General features: G+C 54.0%; 1 protein-coding gene across 1 annotated transcript in view; it reads right to left on the bottom strand.

Annotated features, from left to right (window-relative positions):
- Positions 1-27,252, bottom strand: part of ZNF423 (zinc finger protein 423) — a 339,930-nt gene that overhangs the window by 258,209 nt on the left and 54,469 nt on the right. The window contains exon 2 of the mRNA XM_079724190.1: positions 21,386-21,445. Coding sequence (XP_079580316.1) covers positions 21,386-21,445 — 60 coding nt within the window. The remainder of the gene's footprint in view (positions 1-21,385; positions 21,446-27,252) is intronic.

The raw sequence follows: 27,252 nt of genomic DNA, 5'->3' as shown, positions 1-27,252 counted from the left end.
TGCATCCAACACTTGGGGATGGCATTGCGTCATTTGTCCTCACTGCTATGTTCATACTTTTTTTTTTTTTTTTTTTGGCGGTACACGGGCCTCTCACTGCTGTGGCCTCTCCCGTTGCGGAGCACAGGCTCCGGATGCGCAGGCTCAGCGGCCATGGCTCACGGGCCCAGCCGCTCCGGCATGGCTCACGGGCTCCACATGCTCCGGCATGTGGGATCCTCCCGGACCGGGGCACGAACCCGTGTCCCCTGCATCGGCAGGCGGACTCCCAACCACTGAGCCACCAGGGAAGCCCCCGTGTTCATACTTTTAAGTTTTGCTTTGTTAAAGGTCAGGTCCAATCCTGTCCTTTTTCTCCCCCATCGGAGTCACTGACTAAGGGCACACCTTAGACCACAGAGCAGCTCATCCCATTATTTCTGTTCTGCCATTTGTCTGGTTGCTGGTTTGAGGTTAAAAGCATTTCCATTACCGCATGTGGCAACCAAACTTCACTGAGCAGAGAGCTCCCTCTCTCTTCCGAGCACCACTGATGCTGAGATGGCCTGCCTTAGCGGGGCGGGGGAAGGCGGGAAGGGGCTGCGTCTGCCGGTCACCTGCTCCAGTGGCCAGGCGGTGGCAGGTAGGAGGGCAGAGCTGTCTCCACTCCACCAAGGGAGCTTCACCACACCCTCGCCCCTGAAAGCCACTCCCAACAAGCCTCTTGCCCTCTGGTGTCCGTTATCCAGGTAGGGACAAGAAAAGTCCACGCCCCCCACTTTCCTTCTCGTCTGCCAGCAGACAGAGCTTTAGGAGAGGGTGTTGTAACATGGTGAAGCCACTTGGCAGTTTTTCCAAATAATTAAGCAACCCACATCTCCAGTGACTGATGAATGCATAAACAAAACTTGGAGTATACATACAACAGAATATTATTCAACCTTAAAAAGAAAGAAATTCTGACAGACGCTACAACATGGATGAGCCATGAAGACATGTTAAGCGAAATAATCCAGACACAAAAGGACAAATACTGTTCGATTCCACTTCCATGAGGCAAATTCACAGAGATAAAAGTAGAAGTAAGGTTTCCAGAGGCTGGAGGGAGTGGGGAATGAGGAGTTAGTGTTGAATAGGTAGACAGTTTTAGTTTGGGAAGATGAAAAGAATTCTGGAGATGGATGGTGATAATGATTACATAACAATCTGAATGTTCTTAATGCCACTGACACATTTGACAACAGTTAAGATGGTGAATTATATGTTATGTATACTTTACCATAATTTTTTTTAATTTTATTGGGGAAAAAAGTAAAATGCTGAGAAAAGGCAGGCAGATGCAAGAAAATTAAGGCAAAAGTCATGATATTAATATGAGACAAAAATTCAATTCAAGGCAAATACCATTAAATAAAACAATGAGAGTGTTTTATATTTTTTTTAAATTCAGTGGGCTTCCTTGGTGGCGCAGTGGTTGAGAGTCCGCCTGCCGATGCAGGGGACACGGGTTTGTGCCCTGGTCCGGGAAGATCCCACATGCCACGGAGTGGCTGGGCTTGTGAGCCATGGCCGCTGGGCCTGTGCGTCTGGAGCCTGTGCTCCGCAACGGGAGAGGCCACAACAGGGAGAGGCCCGCGTACCGCAAAAAAAAAAAAAAAAATTCAGTGAGGGTTTGCAGCCATGATAAGTCCAAAGTAGAAGCAAGATGCAGAAGGGTGTACAATCTGCAACCAGAGGAAAGAGGACAGTAGAAAACTCTTCTCCCTTCTCTCTCTTGCTCCCAACATCACTGCTGGAGGAAGCAAAGTTTGTGGTGTGCAAGAAAACACACAAGCTTTCATCAGACACAGCGAGTTCTGATCCTGAAGGCAGTGGGACACCCTCCCCTGGACGTGTTGGTCCACGCTTTTCTCAAGTCTTGGGACCTTCAGAGCAAGTCCCAGGCTCTGAATGACTCCTTCCTCCAGCTTCTTGTAAAACGAGGTTCTGCACACTGGAGGGCCCAGGAAACTCAAAACAGCCAGTCTCCAACCAAGGACCCATCTGGAACTGACACACAGATTCCTCTGCTTCTGAGCAATAATCAAAGCAACAGCCCCCAGCACTGCACACCATGCCCCCTCCCTCAGAGCCCAGGCTCTCTACAGCCTTTTCTCTCTTCACACTTCACAGCAGTGCTATGAGGCAGGGGCACTGGCTACATTTTACAGATGAGGAGACTGACGCCCATAGAAGACAAGTCACTGAGCTTAGGTTCCAAGCAGGAGGCAAAGCTTGGATGCAAGCTGATGACCTGTCAGACTCCAGAGCCCAATTCTTAACCATTAGGCTATGGTGCCCTTCTGAGACATGTAAACAACCTAGGGGACTTCACAGCCTAAGTCTCCACGGACAACTGAATGGGTAAACAAAATGTGGCCTGGAAAAGCAGAACTCAAGAGTGGGCCAAGGCTGGATCAGGTACATAAAGCCCAAACCATCCCTTAGCAATAATCTCACTGATTCACATTGAGAGTTTAGAGTTTTCAAATCATTCATATCTAAGAATCTTTTTGCTCCAACAGACCATGGAGGCAGATAGGAGAGATTTCGTTGTCATCCACAACTGATAAGAAAGGAAACTTAGAGGAATGATCAGAGAGGGCCATGGATAGCTAAAAGTCACACAGCAAGTTCCTATCAAGTTAGGCCTAGCATCCAACCAGGCCTCATCCTTTGACCCCAGACACAGTCAGACCCCACTAGGCTCCCCAGAATGTGCCCCCAGATACAACATTCCAGAAGCACAGGGATACAGATGGAATTCTCTGAAGTCCGTGCAGCCTTCCTGCCAAGCCACCACATAATGCCTGCCTGCCAGCCTGACATTCAGCCCTCCGTTTTTTATTGCTAATTAATTTGGATGGAGATGTCTTTAAAACGAGACTTAACGTCGGGTCCTCCCCACTGTCTGTGAACCAATTTCATTACAACAGAAACCGTGTTGCCAAAATGAGAAATCCCCTCCTTTTCAGGCCTGTGCCCTTGAAGGCATCTTATTAGAAAAGACCATTTCTTAATTAACATTTTTGATCTTTAATCCATTACACATCCCTCTAATCCTGTACGGAGGTGCGGCTGGCCCACTTCCACGGGCTGGCTCTGGGCTGCGTGAGGCTGGCAATTTCAGTGCTGAGGGCTCGCTCACAGCTGGACTCCGCCGCGGACAGTCTGCCGCTCCCAGACACCACCTCTGGTCCAGCCATGGCTACATTTCCCGAGCGGGAACCAGGAAGGGGGGCTCGGTGCAGACACCCCCAGATGGGCCAGTCTGCAGACGAGAGTTCATTTCATTAACCCCTGAACCCTATCTCTGCTCGCCCCAGAATGGTTTCAAGCAAAGGCTGTTTTTAGCAGCTCTGGCTCCCACCAAGCCTGAGAGCCGCGAGGCTAGTCTTCCTTCCCATTTGCACAAATCTCAAGCAACTTGACCACATCTATACGAAGAGCTGGTCCCAACAAGGTCATAGAACCCCACTTCGTAAAGCTTTGGACCTGCTCAGTGACTCCGTCCTTCCAGAAAGACTTTCTTCATTGGGTTGTTTTTTTTTTTTTTGCGGTACGTGGGCCTCTCACTGTTGTGGCCTCTCCCGTTGCGGAGCACAGGCTCCGGACATGCAGGCTTAGCGGCCATGGCTCACGGGCCCAGCCGCTCCGCGGCATGTGGGATCTTCCCGGACCGGGGCACGAACCCATGTCCCCTGCATCGGCAGGCGGACTCTCAACCACTGCGTCACCAGGGAAGCCCCCTTCATTGGGTTTTGAGGACCCCACCCTCTCCTGGGTTTCCTCCTACCCCCCTGACCATTTGTCTGTCTCCTCAGTCTCACTTCCTCATCCCAGCCTTCAGTACTGATGCCCCCTGGACACAGACCTCAACTCCTTTGTTCAATCTGGGCTCACTCCCCTGGCAGGTGCATCCATCCCAGTTTTAAGGACCAACTACACACTCATGACCCCCACATACATCCCTAGTCTCATCCTCCCTAGATCGCAGGACCACACACTCATAAACACATAAGAGGCATCTCAAACTTATGGCCACAACCTAACTCTTGAGCCCACGGCCACCATCTGCACCAGAGTGGCTCTTCCCAGGACTGCCATCACGGTGAAAGGCCCCTCCAGCCACCCAGCTGCTCAGCCAAAAACCTTGGAGTTGTCCATGGTCCCCCTCCTTTTCTCATCCCCGACATCCAATCCAGGAGCAAATTCTGTTGGACCTCCTCCAAAAGGAATTCCCGATCTGAGCTCTTCACCTCCCACCTGTGGTCCCAGGGCTCCATCTCTCACCTGGATGAGTACACGGTCAGCTTCACTGCCCACACACGGCTAAGGGGGCGCCTCCCCAGCTCCCCTTCAACTCAGAATAGAACCCGTGTGCCCACCATGGCTCAAGGCCCTCCGTGAGCTGCTGCCTGCCTACCTCCCTCCTCAGCGCCCCGACCTCCCTCTGTGCGCCCCCTGACCGTGGTTCACTCTACTCCAGCCACAGTGATGCTACTTCCCTTCTCTGTCCTTCAATGAGCCCAGCTCCTTCCCACAGTGGGGAACGTCTAGAACACTGCCCCCACCCCCTCTGCATGACCCACTCCCTCTCTGCTCAAGCACCCACCCCTTGGCAGAGGGCTCTGACCGCCCTCACCTCCTCCCCGCCACCCTATCGTTCTCCAGCTGGCCACCCTGCTGGTCCCCTCCCAGTGAAAACGTACTATGTATTTACTGGTTTATTTTGCTGCTGTCATCTCCCCCACTAGACTCACAGAAGGAATTTGGTTGGCCCTGTTCACCACCTAGAATAGTGCCCGGTACTTAGTAGGTATGTGCCAACACTTAACGACATTTGTGACTGACAGAATGAAGCCTATCGGGACCTTGCCAGTGGTGACTCAGGCTCACAGCCATCACTGGCCATCAAGAAGTCCTGCAACACCAGCACTGAAGTTCATCCAGCAGCAACTGAGATGGTGGTTAGACGCTCAGTAGAACTTCCTGGTGATGTATGTTCTGAAAAATTGTCCATGAGTGAATAAAGCACAGCTTGAGCCTCATGTTGGATTACTGAGGGCAGGAGGGAGAGAAAGCATCCATAGTGACAGGGGAGATGGAGCCTCTGAACAGTTAAGGGAAAGAGACAAGCTGACACGTGGTCCTTCAGAGACTCCAAAGGGCGGGACCAGAGTTCATGGAAAGAGCAGGCTCCCGGGAGACATATGTGCACAGAGGGTGGGCATGGGGCTGGGCCTTGAAAGACATGCAGCTTTGGGGTAGGTGGCGGGGGAGGACACTGCAGGAGGAGGACGCAGCCCAAGCAAACGCACGGGCTTGGAATGAGGACGCAGGACGCAAAGGGGGACACCCCTATAAGAGACAGTTTCTGGGACCTGTGGAGTCCTCCACCCATCTTGATTCTCCCAACAAAATGCCCCAGTGAGACCCTCCACGGGACCACCTGCCTCAGGGCACCACGACCTCCCAGGCTGCTGAGGGCCCCTGAACCTGACAGCCACAGAGCCGGCCCGGAGCATGGGGCTCCAGGCTCCCAGTCTAGTACTCCTGCCATTCAGCACTCCTCAAGCTCCCCCTTCATCTGCATCCCCAGAACTTGACCTGAGCCCTGGAAGCCATTGTGCTGCAGAGCATGAGGACAAGGGCCCTTCTCCCAACAGCCTCAGGGGGCCAAGGTGGCCAAACTGCCCTTCCCCTCCCCCAGGCCAGGGGTGGAGGGTGCTGGCTGGCCAATCTCTCCCTGAAACCAGACAAGCTCCCTTTAAGGAAACTCTGCCATGGCCCAAGCAGGCATCTTCCAGCCAGGCAGGCCCCAGGACCTGGGCTGGGGACAGTGCTCGGGGCAGACCGAGGATAACACCCATGATGGAGGCAATTCAGCACCCACCACACAGGCTGCCCTTGCACACTGGTTCATGCACCACCTTCACCTTGTGATCCCTTCGCAAACCTGTGGGTCAGACTCAGGCCCAGCCCTGGTCCCTGGGTGGGGTCCCAGCTCGGGAGTGGGCTGGGGAGGGGAAGGGGGGGTGCCAGGTTCTAAAGTCAGCCTATGAGGCGAAACTGCCATCTGCCCTGAGATACAGCTGCTGTGGCTTGGGATACACGCATGAGGATGCTGGCCGTGAGGTGCTTGGCTCCTATGTCAGGCGTGAGGGCTGAAGACACACATCTTAAAATGCCAGAGTCACGGCCACGTGACACATGAGGGCCACGCAGACCACCACCTGAGGGAGGAGGAGATTCTCCCCCACATCTCAGGCTCACCCAGGCAGCGCCCCCGTTGACTGCAGTGGCCAACCCTCTTTAAATGGTTATTGCCCTCTTTTCTTGGCAAATGTGCATCTAAAGTGGGAGAAGTTAAATGAGCTCATGATGGCCTGTAAGTATGCACAGATTGCTGTCAGCAAGGGCGGGCTGCGGGAGGGGCAATGCAGCTCTGCCACAAACGTGCTGTGTGACACTGAGCGAGACCCCTAGCCTCTCTGAGGCTCAATTTCCACATATGGGAACAGGAAGGATAACAAAACCTATGGTCAAAGTGCTACGTCAAGGATTCAGAGAGATAATGCTTGCGGAAATGCCTGCCTGAGGGGGGTGAGGGGGCACAGCGACAAGCACAATGGGCCTTGGGGACAGAGAGAGCCAAGTTCGAATCCCGACCGGCCACTTACCAACCAGTTGACCCAATCTCTGCAGGAACAGGCTGCAAATGCAAGCACAGACGTGCACAAGCTCAAGGCCAGAACTGCAGGGGCACAGGGCAATCAGCTCCCAGAGTGATCCCACAGTGTGGAGCTGTGGCCCAGCCTGGGCTGTGCCTTCCCTAAGGGGTGGATCCAAAGCAGCCCAGCCCCAGGTCCCTTGGGGTGTTCAAGCTCTGTGGCTTTGCAGGAGTCGGGGGCTCTGGCTGGAATCCCAGGCTGGCTGCCTCTCTGTTCTTTTTCTCTCCACATTTGGGGAAGGCATTTCCTCCTTCCCGGGGCCTGCGGGTCAGGTTTCCACCCAGATGGAAAGTCCCACCCAGGGGCCCCCAAAGGAGAGCTTACCATGGAAACTCCACGGGGCGCCCGCCAGACACAGGGGCAAGTGGCCACTGGCAGGCCTTACCGGGGCCAGGGCCACAGCCCTGCCAGCTGGGAGGGGAGAGGACAGAGGGGGCTCCAGCTGGACATTCTATCTCAGGCACAGAACAATGTTCACACTTACATGCAAAGCAAAGAGTGGCTGCGTGTGAGCATGTCTCGGTATGAGTGTGTGCATTTAGGCGTGTGTGTCCACAGAAAGACTCTGAAGTAGCAGCCCCAGCCCTGTGTCCTCTTAACCCTTCTGAGCCTCAGTTTCCCTGGCTGTGTCCCTCCTGAAGGCTGGACTCTACTCAGATAAGTAAATACAATAATCTTGCAAAAAGTGAACAAGGGGTGGGTACTGCTGGATGAAAGCCCTCAGATTCAACCACAGCCTGATTATAATCTGGGCAGAGAAGGTGGGGACACAGTGGGCGAGGTGTCTCCTGGGCTTTGGACCTCAAAGCACAAAGATGTAAACAGAGCTTCCAAACTGTGTTCCAGGACTCCACGAGCTGGGGATACGTGGTCCTCAAAAAAGGGAGAAGAGTTTCTAAGGTCAAAAATAGCAAAAAAGAACCAGACCCACAGATACAGACAACAAACTAGTGGTTACCAGTGGGAAGAGGGGCAAAATTGAGGTAGGGGATTAAGAGGTATAAACTATTAGGTATAAAATAAGCTACAAGGATATATTGTACAACATAGGGAATACAGCCCATGTTTTATAATAACTATAAATGGAGTAAAACCTTTAAAAATTGTGAATCACTAAACTGTACACGTATACCTTATCTAATATTGTATAGCAATTATACTTCAATCAAAAAAATTTTGACGAGTCCTCCCCAAGACTCACAGCGACCACGGACGAACCAAGGGCTCTTTGAGGTCCTGCATTAACGGAACCCGTTTGATTGCACTTAACCAGGCACTTAGGAAGGTAACCTGAGCAGCCGTCCCAGGACGCAGCCAGCTGAGGCGGCCTCATCTTTGCCCGGCTGCCTCCAGGCTGTACTGCATGTAACTCCTCGGCTGTGGTGTGCACTTAGGCCCTGAGCATTTTCCAAGGTCAATTTAAGAAAGAACTCGAGGAAAGATGTTTCTGTATCGTGTGCCAAATTGTTACTGAGACAGGGCTGTTGTTTGTTCAGTGATTAATGAGGATCCACACAGTAAATTCCTCAGCATTTAGTGCCAGGGAAAAATGTCTGTCTGTCCCAAGTACTTGAACCAGACAGAGGGGGCCACACTGCCCTTTATCCTATTTCTCTTTTGCCTTAGGCTGCCAGGAAGCTCACCTGCCTGGTGACCCTGACCTTAGGCTGCTGACATAATTAGTTCTTTCATCAATTATTTTAGCTGACCAATGACACCTGGGCCCCTCATCTTGTTTCATTAATAATCCCCAGAGCTGGTGTTTGTCGGTTGCTTGCTGTGTGCCAGGCACTCTGCTGAAGGCACATCTTTCCTCTCACTCATTCTCATAACAATGTCACAAGGTAGGGCTTCAGTCTTCCCACTTTACAAATCAGGAAACTGAGCCATGAGGAGGTGAATAAGTGCATCAAGTCCATCCTCACAGCTAAGAAGCCAAGAGTGTTGCTGTGTGTGTTCACCTGCTCCCTGTCTCCTCGCCCTAGAATGTGGGTCTGGAGGGCACACGACCGTCCTAGGCATCCCTGTGGCCTAGACGGCACAGACAGACACCTGATAATTAGGTGATGAACAAAAAGGTGATAAAGCCAGGACTGAAACAAAGGTCAGTCTGCTTCAACCTCATGCAAAACTCCTGTCTTTTTGGTGTCGAGGGATGGTAAACCTCACGCTAACCTTAACCTTAATACTAAACCTAAGCTTCCTTCTAGCACAATCCCTGAGGAATTTAGCAATAACCAACCCAAGGCTCCCTGCCCCACCTTGTCCTCAGTTCTGAAGGGCCAGCACTCTAGCCACAAAGGCCGGGGGGGCAGACACACAGCCTCCCGCGCAGATGGTGGAGCACGTGGGGTCTGCATCAGGGAGAGGGCAGCGGGGATGGGGTCAGGTTTCCCGTCCAGGAAGCCCAGGCAGATGGGAGCAGGCCAGGCCTCAGCCAAGCAGGCTCCGAGCGGGGTATGGCGGGGCGGGCGGGCCGCGCTGGGCGGGGTATGGCGGGGCGGGCGGGCCGCGCTGGCCCGGCTCACAGAAGCAGCTCCTCTGGCCTGAGGGCCAGCCTGGCGGGTGGGGAGGAGATGCCCTGCCCTGCTTCCTGCCCACTGTGGCTGGCCAGGAGCCCCGCAGCCAGCACAGGAAATAACAGGGGCCCCCAGAGGCCGCCCATGCAGGCCCTGCTCCGAGGCCGCCCAGGGAGGGAAGGAGGCCATTGTCGGCCTTTGTTTCAGTTTCCACAGCATTGCCCGGGCTCCAAGAGGCCCCTGGGAGCTAACAATTCTCCCCCAGCCCGCAGCTGTCCAGCCTCCCCCAGCCCGACCCTGGGGACAGGCCGACTAGGCCCTGGGCTCTTAAAGTGGCAGGTGCAGACTGGAAATGAAGTCATGTCCAAATTGGGGGTGGGGCGCACGTGGGCCAGGGCAGGCTGGGCAGGCACACGGATGGATGGGCACTGGGGTCTGTGTCTGCACCCGGCTCCGCCCAGCCCCAGCTCCAACAGCAGAGGTGCAGATCTTTGGACGGAAAGAATGTCTGAAGCCCTGAGCGTACAACAAAGGAACCGAAGAAAGGAAACCCAGGGTAAGGAGGCAACCTGGACATCTCGGGCACCCACCTGGGTGGGGAGAACTGTCCACATCCTTGAGAAGAGATGTCCCAGAAGCAGCTCTTTCTACTCATCTGCAAGCCTAGGGGTGAGGATGGGTGTGTGGTGCACATGTGTGTATGTGCTCATGTCTGTAAGTGTGTGCATATGTGCCCTGTGTACATGTGGGTGCATGTGAGCACACTCAATGCATGCACGTGCACACATGTGTGCATGTGTGTGCATGTGAGGTATGGAGGAACACATGTGAATGTATACGTGCGCTGTGTGAGTGTGTGTACGTGTGCACTGTGGGGATGAGTATGTACGTGTGTGAATGTGTGTGCACGTGTGCTTATGTTTGTGAGCAAGTGTACATGAGTGTGTGTGTGCACACGAGCATGCAGGCAAAATGACTCGTCATTGTTACATGTCACTGTTGAAGAGCACTCCCGGGCCTGTGCCCGTCAGCAGTCATTCCCACACTGGCCCTGGCGGTCTCTCACTCGTGGTGTGTCACTACCATGACCTCTTTAGGGTTCTTAGCACATCCTCTGGGATGTCATCCCACAAAGATGCATTACATCTCCATTGGGTCCTAGGTCGCTGTGAACTAGCAACTACAGAAGAGTGGGCCCTGGACTCAGACAAAACCAACCCAGGTTCAAATCCTGCTCTGGCCCGGACCAGCTGTGAAAGCCTGCACCTGTCTCTCAACCTCTCTGAGCCTCAACTGCTCATCTGTGAGATGGGAGTGATACTACTTCCTACCAGCTGTGGTTAAGGAGGGTTAAATGAAAGACGCATGTCAGGTACATGGCCCCCACCTGGCCCCAGCGAATGCTCACTAGATGGTTGTTTTTTGTTATTGTTATTACGTTGCTTATAATTATGGTAACTGAGGATACAACAGTGAGCAAAGCAGGCACTGCCCCTGCCTCTACGACCTTGCACAGTTTGCAAAGCATTTAGCCCAGAGAAGTGGAATAGCAGAAGTAAAAGTGTCTCCTATTTACTGGATTCAGTATCAGTCTGATGAGCTAACTACTACCAAGTATGGCCAGTAGCCATCAGTTAAAGCACCAACCACAACAAAGGAAAAAAGAATTATCAGTGTGGGCAAAATAATGGTTTTTTGAACCAGGCAGGCATCAACTAGGCAAGCTCAACCTAATACATGCATGGAGAGAGAGAGAGAGAGAGAGAGAGAGAACATGCACACGTACCCACACCTGCCTCATGCTCAAGAATTTTAAGAGAGTGTCAGCTGAGATGACAACCGCCAACCCCTGTGGGCTGCCCACAGCCTACAGCAGGACAGTGGCTGACACAGTGCTCACCATACCCATCCAGAAGCTGGGCCCTGCAGAGTGCCCATCCAGGAAGCCGGGACCAGCCAGGTGGCACAACTGGGCTGACCTTGGCCATTTCCTACTGGCCATCCATGGCTGCACAGTGGATGCATCAAGCTCCACCCAGGGAAGGAGCCTGATCATATGACAGCCTCAGAGCCTCTGCCTTTCAGGCCAGACCCTGCCCACCAACCCCTGCCAACTCCCAACCACACCCAGCCTTCCCCACTTGGGAAACAAGCAGCGCCCCACCAGCCAGGGTCAGCTAAGTGAGGGTGGTCCCCTGAGGGCTCAGTCCCACCCCAACCCTGCATGGGGATGAAGGCGTGAGTGCCCTGCCCACTGTGACAATGCCTAGAGACTGCCAGTTGAGACAAGGGGAAGGAGGAAGGGAGGGGCCCGTCAGAGCCTTCTCTGTTGACCACACAGATCCAGGCTGAGCTAAGCTCCAAGCCAAGCTTCCCTTGATGTATTATCAATGTGTTATCAAGAATAAAAGTGGAGGGGCTTCCCTGGTGGCGCAGTGGTTGAGGGTCTGCCTGCCGATGCAGGGGACGCGGGTTCGTGCCCCGGTCCGGGAAGATTCCCACATGCCGCGGAGCGGCTGGGCCCGTGAGCCATGGCCGCTGAGCCTGTGAGTCCGGAGCCTGTGCTCCGCAACGGGAGAGGCCACAACAGTGAGAGGCCCGCGTACCACAAAAAAAAAAAAAAAAGAAAAGAAATAAAAGTGGAGAGCACCAGGTGCCACCCTCAGGGGCAAGGCTAACCTACAGGGCTTCCCTCATATAATCCTCACAATGGCCCTAGGAAGCAGGATAAGCATTCCCATTCCATCCACATGAGGAAATGGAAAGTACAGAGAGGTTAAGTCACTTACTCGAGGTCACACAACTAGTAAGTATCTCAACCTCAAACCTACTTCTTGCTCTTAACAAAGTGAACCAAAATGTGGCCCTGAACTGCTAAGGGAAAATACAGATGAAGAGGGAGAAGTGACGTTCTCCACCTTGGCCAACATTCACTGGGTATCCGTCAGTTACCGAGCCAGAGCTGGGGTCTGGGAGCGCAGAGAATCAGACGTGGTCACTGCCTGAAAGAGTGAGCAGAGCAGCAAGGGAACCGGGCACGTACAGAAGGAACGTCATAACCAAGCAAAGGGCAGTGAGGGCCAGGATCAGGGCGGCCCCCGAGGCCCAGGGGCAGGCACAACAATTACAGCAGGGCTATCATGGGATGCTTCCTGGAGGAGGCATCATGTAGGCTGAGCTTTGAAGGATGCGCTCCCCAGGCAGAGAGCCCGGCCAGAGCAAAGGTCAAGGGGAGTGGGCGAGAGGGCTTAACTCATCAAACCCTCGAAGTCCTGGCTACTCTGGGTGGTGTGTGAGCCATCAACACCACTCTAGAGCTGGGGAGAAATGCAGAATCCCAGGCCCCATCCAGAAGAGCTGAGTCAGAATCTGCATTTTTAACAAGATCACCAAATTTGCCTACATGGTCGAGTTTGAGCTGAGCCAATATAAACCACGCCTGGAAAACATGGAGAGACCTCCCCAAAGTCCTAAGGAACAAAGTCATCATCACCCACAGGCCCACACCCACATACACACCTGACTGTGGCCCTGGCTTATAGCCAGGCTTCCAGTCACCAGAAAACAGCTGATTTCCACCATCCACCAGTGGAGTCCTGGACCTTAGGGAGCACTCAAGGCTGGAGAAAGTAGGACCAGCCCGTCCAACATTACAGTCCTCATTACTGATGCCCCCAAAAAGCCCAGGAGCACCAGGAGAGGAGAAGGGGGACACCGGGCTTGCTGGGGTGGACAGTCCTCAATCAGCAGGGCTGGGAGCAGGCAACCTCGCTACAAAGAGCAAGGGTACAATGGCAGAGCAGCTGCTGTGCGCCAGCCCGCAGGTACAGGACAAATGACACAGAGTCTCTGCCTCTGAGGAAGCTGCAAGTCCACCCAGAGAGGTGAAATCAGCAAGACAAGCCCCACTCTGGTTTCACTCCAGCGAAACCATCAGCCAGGCCATGGGGGAGGAAAAAGGGAATCAGAAGAGAGACACCACACACACACACACACACACACACACACACACACACACACTCCCTCACCCGTACCCTGGGTACCAGCACACACGTGCACATGCACATGTGCACAGCAGACACGGCACAGAGGAAGCGATGTACAGTGCAGCCCAGCAGGGGCCCCTGGCTGGTCCAGAGCCAGAGGAAAGGGTGGGCAGGAAACACCACATCCCCCTCGGAGAACTGGTCCAAGTCAGCCCCAGGGGCCCAGGATGCTGCACAGAGGGGTGCAGAGGCCCCAGAGCCCCCAGGGGTTTGAGTCAGGGCCGAGGCACCTGGGCACACTCACACATACACACACACACACACAAGTGCATGCCTCCGTGTGCACACAGGGCACAGACGCCCTACCTCGTGGACTGCTCACCATGGTAACAGAATGGCCACCTCTCAGCTCCAGTCACCACCTGAAGGTTTCTGAGGCCTCCTGTGCTGGGGGAAGCAGCTCTAACAAAGGCACAGCCCGGCCAGCCTGGCCAGGGGTCCACGGTGCAGACCAGCCGGCGCATGCCTGCCGCGCTCCCCCCGGTGAGCTCGGGGCCACCGCATCTTCCTACCCAGCCTGCCTGGCTCCACTCAGCTCAACTCCCCACAGACGCCCCAGCCGAGCTAATGAGAAACTCCCCAGCTGGCCCCATATAAAAACGCATTTCTTAAGTCTTTAAAATGCTAAGAAATTCTACATCTATTCAGGACTTTTCTACTCCTTTAAAATGTCCCCTGGTCCTCGTCGAGGAAATGACTGGGTTGGGGGCTCGAGCACAGGAGGTGGATAGCGCCAGCCAAGCCAGCCGGGAGCCAAGGGGCACCTGGAAGCTTCTGTCGCGGGCCCCGGGATCGCGAGGAAAGGGGCTGGGACACCCTCACTGATGAGCCAGGTTACGACGGTCACTCAGGAAAGAATTCAGGGTGAGGGGCCCCAGGGGAGAGGAGGGGAGAAAGGGAGACAGTCTCTCCAGCCTTGATTTGAGGATTGAAGAAAAAGTTTAAAGGTCCTGGGAGCCCCTGAGAAAAACTCCAAAGGGGAAAAGACCACCTACACAAAGACATTGGTCAGAGCATTGTTTATGATTCCAAAACTGAACGCAGTCCAAGTGTCCAGCAGGGAGGGGCAGTTCAGAAAACGAATGCCCATCCACCCAGAGACCCCCATGTAGCTGCTAAGAAGGGCAGGATATGTGGATCCAGGGGTTCCAGGAAGCTCGGGGCTCACGGGGGCTATACGGACCCCACCGGTGCACTCACCCTGCACTTCATCTAGAGAGAAGGGTTTTATACACGGATGGAGCTGGCAAAGGGGCCAAGAGAAATGTAAACAGCAAGTGTGCAGAAGCACAAGGTAGTGGGTGGAGTCTCTGTGAAGTAGTTGAAATAATAAATACATGCTCTAGGAAAACACAAGTGGGGTGGGGAGGCAGCTCTGAGAAGGTTCAGAAGTGCAGGCTGGGCTGCACCGAGGGGGCTCAACTCCCTGCGGTGAAAGGCCCAGTCTTCCAGACATTTCCGTCCACCCCACTGGTCACAATGTGGATGTAAAGGGCTGCAGGGGGTGAGGAGGCTGCCACCTTTGTCCGTGGTGGGTGCACTGACCACTGCCGCTACCCCGCAGCTTACCCAGAGTCCGATTAAAAGGAAAAGGAGGGGCTTCCCTGGTGGCGCAGTGGTTGAGAGTCCGCCTGCCGATGCAGGGGACACGGGTTCGTGCCCCGGTCTGGGAAGATGCCACATGCCGAGGAGCGGCTGGGCCCATGAACCATGGCCGCTGAGCCTGCGCGTCTGGAGCCTGTGCTCCGCAACGGGAGAAGCCACAACAGTGAGAGGCCCGCGTACCGCAAAAAAAAGAAAGGAAAAGGAAAAGGAATGGATTCCAGCATCCCTCCCCCAAGAGGCCCCCCAGGCACCAGACACCCAGATGCCACTCTAATCTCCCTGCTGAGCAGGTCTCAGAGCCTGCAGCCCTAACACAGCCTCCCCCTGACCCCGCAAAGCGCACACATGCCCCACACCCAAGGATGGTCATAAGCAGAGGCCCAGGGGGAGGTGGGCTGGGGTCAGGCTGGTGGGAGTCTCTAAAGAGAGCCTGACCCAGTGTTTTCCAGACCTGGCCTTTGAATTTGGGAAATGTGCACAAGGCCTTCAAAACACGCACCTCCTCTCCTTCCGGGCAGCAAACCAGGAGGCCTGGCCCTAGTTAGACTCTCCCACCTGACCCAGGAGGGACCTGGGCACTGAGCTGACCCCCCTCCCCAAGCCTCTAGATCCCCTGAAATGAAGAGCCTGAAACAACATTCTCATAGGCAGATCTGCCATTTACAGTTTAGATGTTACCTTCATGCCTGAGCTGCCTGGGTTCAAATCCCAGCTCTGCCACTTCCTGGCTGTGTGACCTTGAAGCAGGTCACTAGCGTCTCTGTGCCTCACTTTCTATATGTGAAAAGCACTGAGAAGGAGGACTGGCTCCTAGAAGTGATCATAAATGGGAATGTTGGTTTCATTAACCAGAACAATGAGACCTGTAACGTGGCAGGAAGGCCTGAAACTCCGATCACACCAATAAGGTCTCAGGCTGCTGGGCCATCACAAACAGTTGATTATATTGAGTGTTTCTCTCCAACCACAAGTGTGTATGTGTCACCACGCCAGAAATAAACCTGGCTAACCTGCCCAGGCATTGACAATGAGCATTTGTCAACAAATTAACTGTTTTCCGTCTCCAGACCACCCCCAGACCCTTCTGGCACTGCATCCCCAGCTTGGTCCAGAGCAGCCATGGTGGAAGGAAGCCCAACCTGTCCCGAAACCTGGCCCAGGGAGGTGGGAGGTTCCAGTGAGACTGTGATTAGACATTTACACAAAGATGAGCCCCTTCATCTCCCAGCTCAAACTTGGTGACCAGGGGAAGGGAGGCAAAGCTCAGTTTGGTTGGGTTGGTTCCCTGAAACCCCACGCGGTAAGCTTACGATCATCCCGGTGCCTGCCACTCGGACACCTCATTGCAAAAGGGATCGAGGGAAGAGAGAGGAAGCACTGAAGGGAGGAAGGGCCTCCCCACTGAGCTGGGCTTGGGGCAGGTGACGGGAAGCAGAGAGGCCTGGAAAGTCAAACCTGGGAAGTGGAACCTTGGTAAAGACACACTGGGCAACCTTCTAACAGTGGCCAGGCTGAAACCAGCCGGCAGAAGGACACCCTTTGACCTGAGCAGTGTATTTCGGATATATGAATTGCCCCAAACGAGATACCATTCCACATCCAGGAAGCCTAGAATCCCCCCCAAAAAAGATAAATTACACGTATTAGTGAAGATGTAGAAAGATTGGAACCCTCATACTATACCTCAATAAAGCTGCTTTTAAAAGATACGCGTTGTTAATTTTTTAATCTGATGATATCATATGAAAATCCAGCTTTCTGGCTTCTCTTTTAAAAACTCAGATGGGGCTTCCCTGGTGGCACAGTAGTTGAGAGTCCGCCTGCCAATGCAGGGGACACGGGTTCGTGCCCCGGTCCAGGAAGATCCCACATGCCGCAGAGCAGCTGGGCCCGTGAGCCATGGCCGCTGAGCCTGCGCGTCTCAGCTAGCACTGAGGTACGGCTGCCCCCATAGCAGGGCCTGGGTCGCAATTCACAGTGCCCCCCAAACCTGCCCGCTCACCTGTGCTACCAGCCCACCTCGGATGGGCCTTTGAGCTTGGGACCCCTGTGGGGCTTTCACAAAGGACTCTCACACTTCTAAGGAGTTTGAACCCATGGCCCGGCAAGAAGAAGAGCTTGGGAGTAATCTGTGACGCCCCCCACCCCAAATCACATGCAAAACGCTCTGTGCATTTGTGAAGAGAATCCACACGCTTCCTTCCCTTGGATGCTCAAAGGCATCTGTGGCTCAAAACAGGTTAAGAATTTCTCTCACTTATAAAATAGATAGCTAGTGGGACGCAGCCACAGAGCACAGGGAGATCAGCTCCGTGCTTTGTGACCATCTAGAGGGGTGGGATAGGGAGGGTGGGAGGGAGACGCAAGAGGGAGGGGATAAGGGGATATATGTATACATATAGCTGATTCACCTTGTTATACAGCAGAAATGAACACAACATTGTAGAGCAATTATACTCCAATAAAGATGTTAAAAAAAATTCTCACTTAAATTGTCTCTTTATAAGATATTGTCCCTTCATCCCCCACCCCCCTTTTTTTTTTTTTTTTTTTGCGGTACATGGGCCTCTCACTGTTGTGGCCTCTCCCGTTGCGGAGCACAGGCTCCGGACGCGCAGGCTCAGTGGCCATGGCTCACAGGCCTAGCCGCTCCGCGGCATGTGGGATCTTCCTGGATCGGGGCACGAACCCGTGTCCCCTGCATCGGCAGGCAGACTCTCAACCACTGCGCCACCAGGAAAGCCCCATTCCCCCTTTTTATGGATAAGAAAAAACAGGACGCAATGGGAAATGATTTAAAACCCCACACCTACTAGGCACCCCCGTCCCTCGGCTCTGAAAGCAGTGCTTCTTCCCCCGGATTCCACTATCAGCAGCCCCATGTTTGCCAGCAGAGGGGCAAGAGTGGGCTCCCTCCTCCTGTGACCCCCTGGCCAGGCGGGAGAACTGCTGTGAGCCGATCACTTTACTCCCCTCCCTGCCAAGCCGGGCTCTCCATGACTGTCAGGGCCCCGACTCAAGGGCACAGACAAAGCAGGCCAGGTTGTTGCTGGGGGCAGTGGCCACAGGGTCCCCACGGGTAGCGGACGCCACTGTGCATTCTGCTTCTTTATTGGAGTTCTCCGTCACATTCCCAGAGCCAGGAAAAGCAGGCAAGGGGAAGTTTGCACCCCAGGCAGGCTGGGTCCCCACAAAGAGGAGCTGCCTGGTACTCAAAGCTCTGCACTCCTGCTAAGACGCTCTCCACCCACCCTCCTCACCTCACCCTGCATTCCTCTGGACTGATGAGCTAAAAGATCCTCCATGGCCACCTTGGGTCCTGTGCCGCCAGGGACCTTCCCAAAGCCCCCAGGATGCCTTCAGGTGTCTGCTCAGCTGTCTACCAGCCAGTGTCAGGCGGTGCAGAGGTTAAACCCCAGGCTCTGGCTGCAGGAGGACTTGGGTTCGAGTCCCTTCTCCACAGCATCCTGGCTGGGGACTGTGGATCCGCTACTATACCGCTCCAAGCCTCCTTCCCTTATCCGCCAAATGAGGACAGCAATTCTCAGTAACGGTGCCAAGGGTGGCTTGGGAGGCTTTGCTCCCCCATAATCTTCTTTGGCACCTGCTCCCATTTTCTGATGCAGCCAAGTGACATTTTCTCAGCTTAATGAAAAGCATTATACTAAAGCAGCTTCAACCAGGCCTTTGGCCCTGTCCTCTACCAGATGGCGGCCCCCAACCAGCCCAGGGAGAAATTCTGGAGTTGCTGCTGGAAGTAGCACCCACCTCACAGGGTTGTCATGATGGCCCAATGAGATACTGGAGGTAAAGCTTTGCTCCATGCCCTGGCACATACCAAGTAAGTGTTCACTAAACATCCATGCCCGGCTCCAGGGCTGCCTCCCAAACCAACCTCATCCTGCCACCCGGGATTTGCTCCATCTCACAAGCCCCGTGCTCAGGGAATACAAGCTGACTTTAATAGCCCAAGCCCAACAGAATTGGGAAGGAAAATTTATCACATGAATGCACTGTAAGAAAATCTTCAGAAACGGGCCAAAGAAAACAAAACAATCCATTGCCCGGCTGTGGACTATCCAATGCCCGGGATGCTTTGCCCTCCCTTTCCCCATCTCCGAGCAGATGATCCAAAGCTGACTGGCACCAGGGAGTCCCTGAGGGCCGGAGAGACTCACAAGGAGTGGTGCACCTCTTCCCGCACACGCGTGTGGGGCGTGCTCAGCTCTTGGCTGGAAACGGGCAAGTCCCACAACCTTCACCACTCCCGAGCGCCCCCGGAGGCCCGAGGGCTGGCCATTCCACTGTGGCCTCAGGGCACCGCAGAACGCAGGCCCCCGTGCAGCCCCTTGGCACTGCCCTGCCTTCTGCAGGGAGGCCCTAGGGATGCAGCCCAGGCGCCTGACGCTCCCTGCACCAGCCTCTCCATCCACCGCAACACTGCCAGCGCCCTCCTGGCACCCCGCGGCTGTCCTTGACTGTCCTATCGCCACTGACACCACTGGGAAAACAGCTGGGAGGGACGACTTTACAGGGACACGACCAGGCTGGGTGCTTTCCTGGTGCGGGGGCTCGGAGCAGAGTGAGGACCCTCTTCAGAGGTGGCTGCATGCCTGAGCACGTGGACCCCCAAGTCTGTCAGCGCGCCTGGATGAGATATGGAGCTTTATAACCTCACTGGGTTTCCTCCAGCCATGGGGAGTGCATCTCTCCCGCACAGAAGGCCACAGGGCAGGGACCGCACAGCCCCTTCCCCTATCCTACCCAGTGTGGACCCCAAGGGCTGTCCTAACTCTGGACCCTCCTCCCAAGAATTTGAGCACCTCCCCATTCTGCCTTCAGACAAGCCCCTTCAGGGAGCCCCTGTCACCAAGGGCCAGGCACCTGCAGACACAACAGTGCCCAAGCCTGGGTCAGCCAGGACCAAGCCAGGACCCAGCCAGGACCCTTCGGACTCTCCAATCAGCCCAGATCCTGCTGCAAAGAGCACTGGACTAGGAGTCCGGGAACCTGGGTTCGCGTGCTGGCACCCACTCCCCTTCTGCCCAGTCTATACCAGCATTTCCCAAATTTCAGTCATCTGGGAACCATCTTCATGATTTTTGCTGACTCCAAGCATTACATACTATTACTTAAAACTTTGTCAACTCAATTTTCTCAATTAAATGACTTCCGCATCATCTTAAATCACACACGGCCATAAAATCACAAATTCAATGTGTAACCATTCAAGTGTTAAATGTTCATATGCCTGTTGCTTAACACCTCGTTCTTGGAACTACTGACCCAGATCATACCTCCCTCCTTGCCTCAGCTTCCACACCTAAAAGAAAAGGCGGTGGGACTAAATGACTCCCTCGTAGGTCTTCTCAGGCCCAAGATTCTCCCCTGTGGAGCTGGAGCCAGGTGGTCAGGATCCTGGGACAGGGGACAAGGCAGGAGAGCCTGGCACCTGCCAGACAGGAAGCCAGAGCCCTGGTGCCAAGGAAGGTGCTAGCTGGTGCACAGCCAACAGGAGCACCGTGCCCTCCACTCAGGAGCTCCCAAGGACCCCAAGCCAGTTCCCATCCCAAGCTCCATAGGCAGCTCCCAATTATAGAACTTTACAGTGAGAAAAACCTCATTCATCACCTCTTTTTTTTTTTTTTTTTTTTTTTTTTTGTGGTACGCGGGCCTCTCACTGTTGTGGCCTCTCCCGCTGCGGAGCACAGGCTCCGGACCCGCAGGCTCAGCGGCCATGGCTCACGGGCCCAGCTGCTCCGCAGCATGTGGGATCTTCCCGGACCGGGGCATGAACCCGTGTCCCCTGCATCAGCAGGCGGACTCTCAACCACTGCGCCACCTGGGAAGCCATCATCACCTCTTTTTATAGCTGGAGAAACTGAGGCACAGGAAGGAACTTAGCTAGGGCAGAACTGAGCTGCAAAACCCAAGTCCCCTGACTACCAAGTCACCACCACCACCCCCCAATGGCCAGGCACCCCACAAGTCTGACCTCCCCCTGTTACCAACTCCTGGAGGCCTGGGCTCGGGTCTGCATGCCCGAGAGTGCAATGCAGCCCCCTCCCGGAAGGCAAATACAGGAATTCTGATTTTGATTGGAGTTTAAATGTCCTATTAAAATGGCTTTTATGCAGTTAGGTTGGAATAAATGTGCAGCGACGCCCACAGCAGGGAGCTTCAAAGCCTGTGTAGTGGGGGTGTGGTGGCCCATCTGAGTGTGCCCACAAGATGGAAACACGGTCCCCAGGGGAATAAAGGCATAGTAGTCTCTGTATGTAATAGATTTTATTGACCATATGGAACTGATATAAAAATTGTGTTGCACGGGGTAATCTGGACCGGAGATAGGAATGTGACAGGAAGAATATGCTCCATAACCAGCTGGGTGGCTTTCTGAGTTCCTGAGCCTGCCCCCCGGGACCCCCACCAACTCTCCCACCAGCCCCATCAGGGCATTTACCTGATGCTGTCACGGAGGAATCCCAGGGAAGCGAGAAGTCCGAGGCCTCCCCCTCTTCAACTAAAAGAGAGAACAGAGACGGGCCTGTGAGTTTTAGATCTGTGCAAACAGGTCATTGGGGTGGGGCACAGGACAAGGAGGAAGGATCATTTGTGGCGGTCCCTATAATACCATGATCAGGGGGCAAAGGGGTCAAGCCTACAAAGAGGCCTTTGTTGGTTTCACAGAGATGTAAAATAATCAGAACAAAACATAAACAGCAAATAAGTGCTATATCTGTATGGTTCCCCCATCCTTGTGCCCCTGGCAGACATCACAGATCGATCACAGCACTGCCTCAAACAAGACGCAGTATAAGAATCTTTCTCTACACAGTGCCACAGGCCATTACTATCTATAATCAGAGTATCCACTTGAGATAAAGCCATTTGACACTCACAGGAGTAGAGTGAAGACTCAGTCCTCCCCCTGGTCCTCCAGACACTGACCTCCTACCAAGAGCCCTTAGACCACCACTGAGATGTGAAGGCTTTCTCGATTATTCCAAGAAACAAACAAGTGACTCTCAGAGGTTGGCAAAGCATGGTATGCCATCCTCTACACTGAGAGCTGACCCACAGACAGACCTCAGGACATGCTGGGGTCGACTCCCCCGTGGTCAGCAGTCCTGGGCCAGTGACATCAGAAAGCAACTCACCGGACTTCCCTGGTGGTGCAGTGGTTAAGAATCCACCTGCCAATGCAGGGGACAAGGGTTCGAGCCCTGGTCCGTGAAGATCCCCCATGCCGCGGAACTAAGCCCGTGCACCACAACTACTGAGCCTGTGCTCTAGAGCCCGCGTGCCACAACTACTGAAGCCCGTGCGCCTAGAGCCTGTGCTCCACAGCAAGAGAAGCCACCACAATGAGAAGCCTGTGCACCGCAATGAAGAGTAGCCCCCGCTCACCGCAACTAGAGAAAGCCCGCGCACAGCATCGAAGACATAATGCAGCCAAAATAAGTAAATAAATTTATTTTTTTAAAAAAAAAGAAAGAAAGCAACTCACTTCTCCACTCCACCCCAGAGGCCACAGAATGAAGCTGGGGAGGGATGGGGTGTCCCCACTACCTTGAGGCCCGGTGTGTGAGACCAGGCTGGTGGCCGTGGAGGCCATGCACTAGGAGAACACGGGAGAAATTCTATACAGCATAATAAAGCTCTTGTCCTGGAATTAATCCCAGTCTAGGGCATGTAATAATATTAAAGCTGGGTTATGGACTTTGTAAAATGGAACTTTGTTTAAGCCAAAAATGTGCATACACAGTATTTTTCAGATTTAATGGGCTCTGAAGTTCTACACACGTGCAGGCTGAAGCCACCACGTACCACCCTGTTCTCTTTGCAATGTCGCTGTCTCTACACGGGCACACACTGTGAGCCAGGCGCCGCTCTCAGTGTGTTTAATCCCCATCAACACACTTTGAGAGGTGACGTGACGTGCCGGAGGTCCTACAACTAGAAAGAGTCCACACAACGCTGGGGCTGGAACCCAGGCCTGTCCATCTCAAAGCCTGCTCCTGTGTCCACCTGAGATACAGAGGATGCTGTCCAGAATCCTAACAACTCAAGACTGGAAAGCAGCAACCCCAACCTGCCCCTCAGAAGGCAGGTACACAGCATGCTGGGCAGCCGAGCTGGGAGAGGAACAAGCAGGTTGGCCTGTGGTCAGACACCGGCTTCAAACCCCGATTCTGCCTCCAATTATTATGACCTTGAGCAAATCGTTTAACCTCTAGGCTTCAGTTCTCCCATCTCAAAAACGGAGGTAAAAATGGTACCTAAGCCACAGGGTTATTGGGAAGATTCAGTGGGATGATGGCTGTCATCCACTGGAACAGTGGCTCAAGCACTCAGGTGGGTTTGGTGCCAGGGCTGGAACAGCTCTCGGAATTAACAAGTCCTGCTCTGCGTGACTCTGACCCTCTTTATTGTCCACCCGTGATCTTACACCAGCCCCCCCATAGAGCCTCAGAGAACATGTTTTCTTTCAACCCTCAGAAACAGCTCGCCCAAGAGGGCACATCCACGTCACTGAGCAGAGGCCAAGGAATGCTAACCGAGGGCTCTCTCTTTCCCAAGTTTGCATTCTGAGAGTAGAAACTCTGGCATCAAGACAATGAAATGCAGAGACGATCTGGGTTGGGACCAAAGCTATTGTTTGACTTAGCCAGTTACAGCTGGGGTGGGGTTTTCAAATATGCAGCTTTGTAAATACGCATCGAGATCTCGAGTCAGGCAAAACTGATATTACTCACCAAGCTGATTCCAGCCAGACAGCCTCCGAAACACAGGCGGATAATGCTTAAAGCGATCAGAGGCAGGCCATGCATGAAAGGAGCAGTTGTTAGCAGCATTCAGGGCCACACCTGAAAATCAGTTTCCTTCACATTTCACCGTTTACTTACTTTAAAATGTAATATATACATTGCTTCTATTGAGAGGATGCTGCCAGTCTGTAAGGTCATCATGCTACCATTTCATAGGACGCTGTCAACAAGATCGGTGTGGGTACCGAGGACCGAGACATGATGCACGACCCTCGTTCTCCCTTGGCCCTCAACATACTCCAGGTATCAGGGCAAAAGTCCCCACACTTGGGTCCACTCAGTTCTTTGGTTGGGAAGCGTGACCTTCCAAGTCCTTGAACCGGAGGATGTCCCTAAGATGCCAAGTCCTTCCCTCCCGAAGATTTGGCTTCAGCCATTATGGGAAGGAGAATGAGAAAACATCTGCTATTCTGGAGCTCTTGGGAGGATTCAAGGCTCTGTTTCCTGGGACGATAAGACTGCAGAGGTGGGAAGAGGAGGAGGGTGACCCGACGCCGCCGGCTGGGGAATTCCAAAGTGACAGACATGATTACAGGCAAACGGCCGCATCACACACCAGCATCCCCAGGACCACGTCCCTCACAGCGAGGGCCAACTCGCCTAGTGACATGGGCACGAATGCACTTTCTTACAACTGCTGGCATTCACCCCACTGACATCCCATCCCCTGGCCCACATTATGTTTTTTGAAGGTATAAACACACCATCCTTTATACACTCCTGATGAGAAAAAGTAACGCCCAACCGCCCACCATAACCATCACGAGGCCCTGTGCTACCCGACCCTGAACATGAGAAGGCTCTCCTCCCCTCCAGGAGGCCTCTTCTGTCCAGGCTGGTCTCTTCAACAATAAGATAACTGGCAAGGGCAGCAGGCGGAGAGCAAGGAAGGCCTCCCCTGCAGCTGAAGCCAGGCACTTGCTGGGGGGCCCGAGCCATCCCCAAAGCGGAATTCTGCTGCAGAGGCACGATGAACACCGAGGGGTGAGCATCTCAGAGAAAACTTGATCAGCACAATGGCCGATACGGACAACACCCTAAGGGGCTGCCCAGGCAGCCAGGGGAGCTAGGGGCTTTCTGGGCACTCCCCCAGACTCCACCTCTAACTTTGTAATTTATAAGATACTTGGCACCACTGAGGCCAAAGTACACACCCCCGCCGTGCCCGGCCTCAAGGGGAGCACAGGGAGATCCACTCCTGTGAATGATGGGCGTTGTAAGCACAGGGTGGGTGCATAAGGCCAGTATGTACACAAAGAGAGGGCACGTGGGGTCAAGTGTATACACATGGGGAAGGGGCACAGGGTGAGTGCGAACACACAGGGTAGGGGTGCAGCAGCAAACGAGGGGATACGTGACAAAGTGTGTATGCAAGAAATGGAGGTGCAGGGCCTATGTTTACGTGGAAGAGTGCACGAAGTGTATTCACCGTGGTTCCTGGGGTGTGTTAAGAAAGATTCTGAGGCTCTCTCAGGGCATCAGACAGATCAGAACTCTGTGTTCTCTCTCTACTCTGGGATCACATGTTGTGATGGCTGACTGCCCCATGGGTGTATACACCTGTGAGCCCCACCAGATGCTGTCTCCCCAACTCAGCAGTGGGCTCATAAGCGACCACAACCCCCTTACTCTGGGAGTACCCATAGCTTGCCCGTCTATGCACCAGGATGACCTTGCCACCATCAATGAGATGCCAGTGAGATCCAAAGCCTGTGTGCTGGGCCTCTGGACTTACAGAACCCTCCAGCAGGGGCAGGTGGTGCTAGGTGAGCACCTGTATAAGCCACCTCCCCAGTGTCACCTGCTCCTGGCCTGGGGAGGAGTATCCTCTCCTCGGGGCTCCCCATTACCTTGAAAATGCAGAGGAGATGGAGCTGCGGAAGGGAAAAGAAAGGGGAGGCAAGGGGCTGAGGTGGAAGGCTGGAAACGGGGCCCTAGAACCAGGGCAGGACTGGGGCCGCACATGGAGGTTGATCAAAGTCAGGCATGATCTGGGTTGATGGACAAGGTGTAGGTTAGAGGCAGGAAAGCTCAAGCACAAGTGCTAAGGCAGACGGTGTCAGGAGGTGAACGAGAGAGACAAACAGAGGCAGGCATCGATCTGAGGATCAGAGGAGGCCTCCAGCAGGGCAGCAGGGCCCCAAAAGCCCCCTTCCCTACTGTAAAATCCACAACAGGCCAGCTGCTCGGCCTGTCTTTTCAAGGATCTGAGAAGGCCTGCTCCTGGATGTAAGCCTCTGGACATGTGTGCAGCTAGGCACTTCTCTGGGGAAAGGATCCATAGTTTTCATCAGAAAGATCTAGAATCTGCCCCTCCAAAAAAGACTTTATTTGAGGAGTCTTCTCAGCTGGCCCCACCTCTGGCTGGTGGTCCCAGGGTCTGAAGGGACCACTCCATGCTTTGCTGGCTTTTGTCCCAGGGATCATCTTACCCTTAGGAAAGGGTTGTGCCTACCCTGGCGTGACAGAGGCTCCCTAGAGGCATCCTTGCCCCAGCAGAGGTGGTGAGGCCGGCAAGGGGCACGTGGCTGCTCTCCTCGGCTCAGCCTTGGGGAAACGCTCTCACCCACACCAGGCCAGGGTCGAGGAGAATAAAGGACACATTGAGAGCCCAGACTCATTGTCAAGCATGAAATGGAGCATCACTCCTGACTTAGTACTAAGCAAACTCAAGGAACGAAAAAGTGTAAAGCAGGAAAGACTATTGTGTACGGCTGTGCAGGTTGTGCACTGCACAAGAGGCCCAGCAGAGGTGGTGAGAGAGAGCTGAAATTTAGCCCACAGTCTATCTGTTCTGGTGCAGGGCTATGAATGTCCAGAGGAAAGGGTACCCATTGTTTTTGCACAAAGGCACAACTGGCCTTTTTTCTAATTCACACAGATGTGCTATAAAGCACAGCTCATGACCATCTCTGGCATCAGGCTTCAGGGCAAAATGACCAGGGTCGGGGGCAAACTCAACCCGTGGGCCCACACTGTCCAGGCTCCTCTCTGGTGGGGATGGGGGACAGGCAGTGGATGGGGTTGGGAGAGTCATGGCATGGAGGAGTACAGGCCCTCTGCAGCCAAACCTAAAACTACCCAAGTCCCCCAACGCCAGCCCCCTCACACCAAGCTCAGACCCTCCGAGGAACCAAGACCTTGCGACAGGGTCACATCACAAACCCATTCATTTAACTCCACGATTCCCTGGCCATTTGCTGAAAAGAGAGGAAACTAACACTTTAAATGATGCAGGTAAGGCCACCTGCCATTCTCCTCCAGGCGCGCCTGCCCAGAGCCAGGGTGCGAGAAGGGCTGAGACTCTGTGCACCCTCCCACCAGTCTGTGCACACCTCTGTCACCTGAGCACCTCACCACCAGGAAGATGGGTCTAGGATTTAAAGCAATCTATTTTTGGACAACATGGCTCCTAACCAGAAGCCTTCTGCCATCAGATCTAGTGCTTTTAAACACACACACGCACACACACAATGGTGGTATGTCCCAAAGTTGGAGG

The sequence above is a fragment of the Hyperoodon ampullatus genome, assembly GCF_949752795.1.
Source record: "Hyperoodon ampullatus genome assembly, chromosome: 18".
Lineage (NCBI taxonomy): Eukaryota > Metazoa > Chordata > Mammalia > Artiodactyla > Ziphiidae > Hyperoodon > Hyperoodon ampullatus.
Note: the sequence above shows the minus strand (reverse complement) of the source record. Positions and strands in the feature narration are given on the sequence as shown.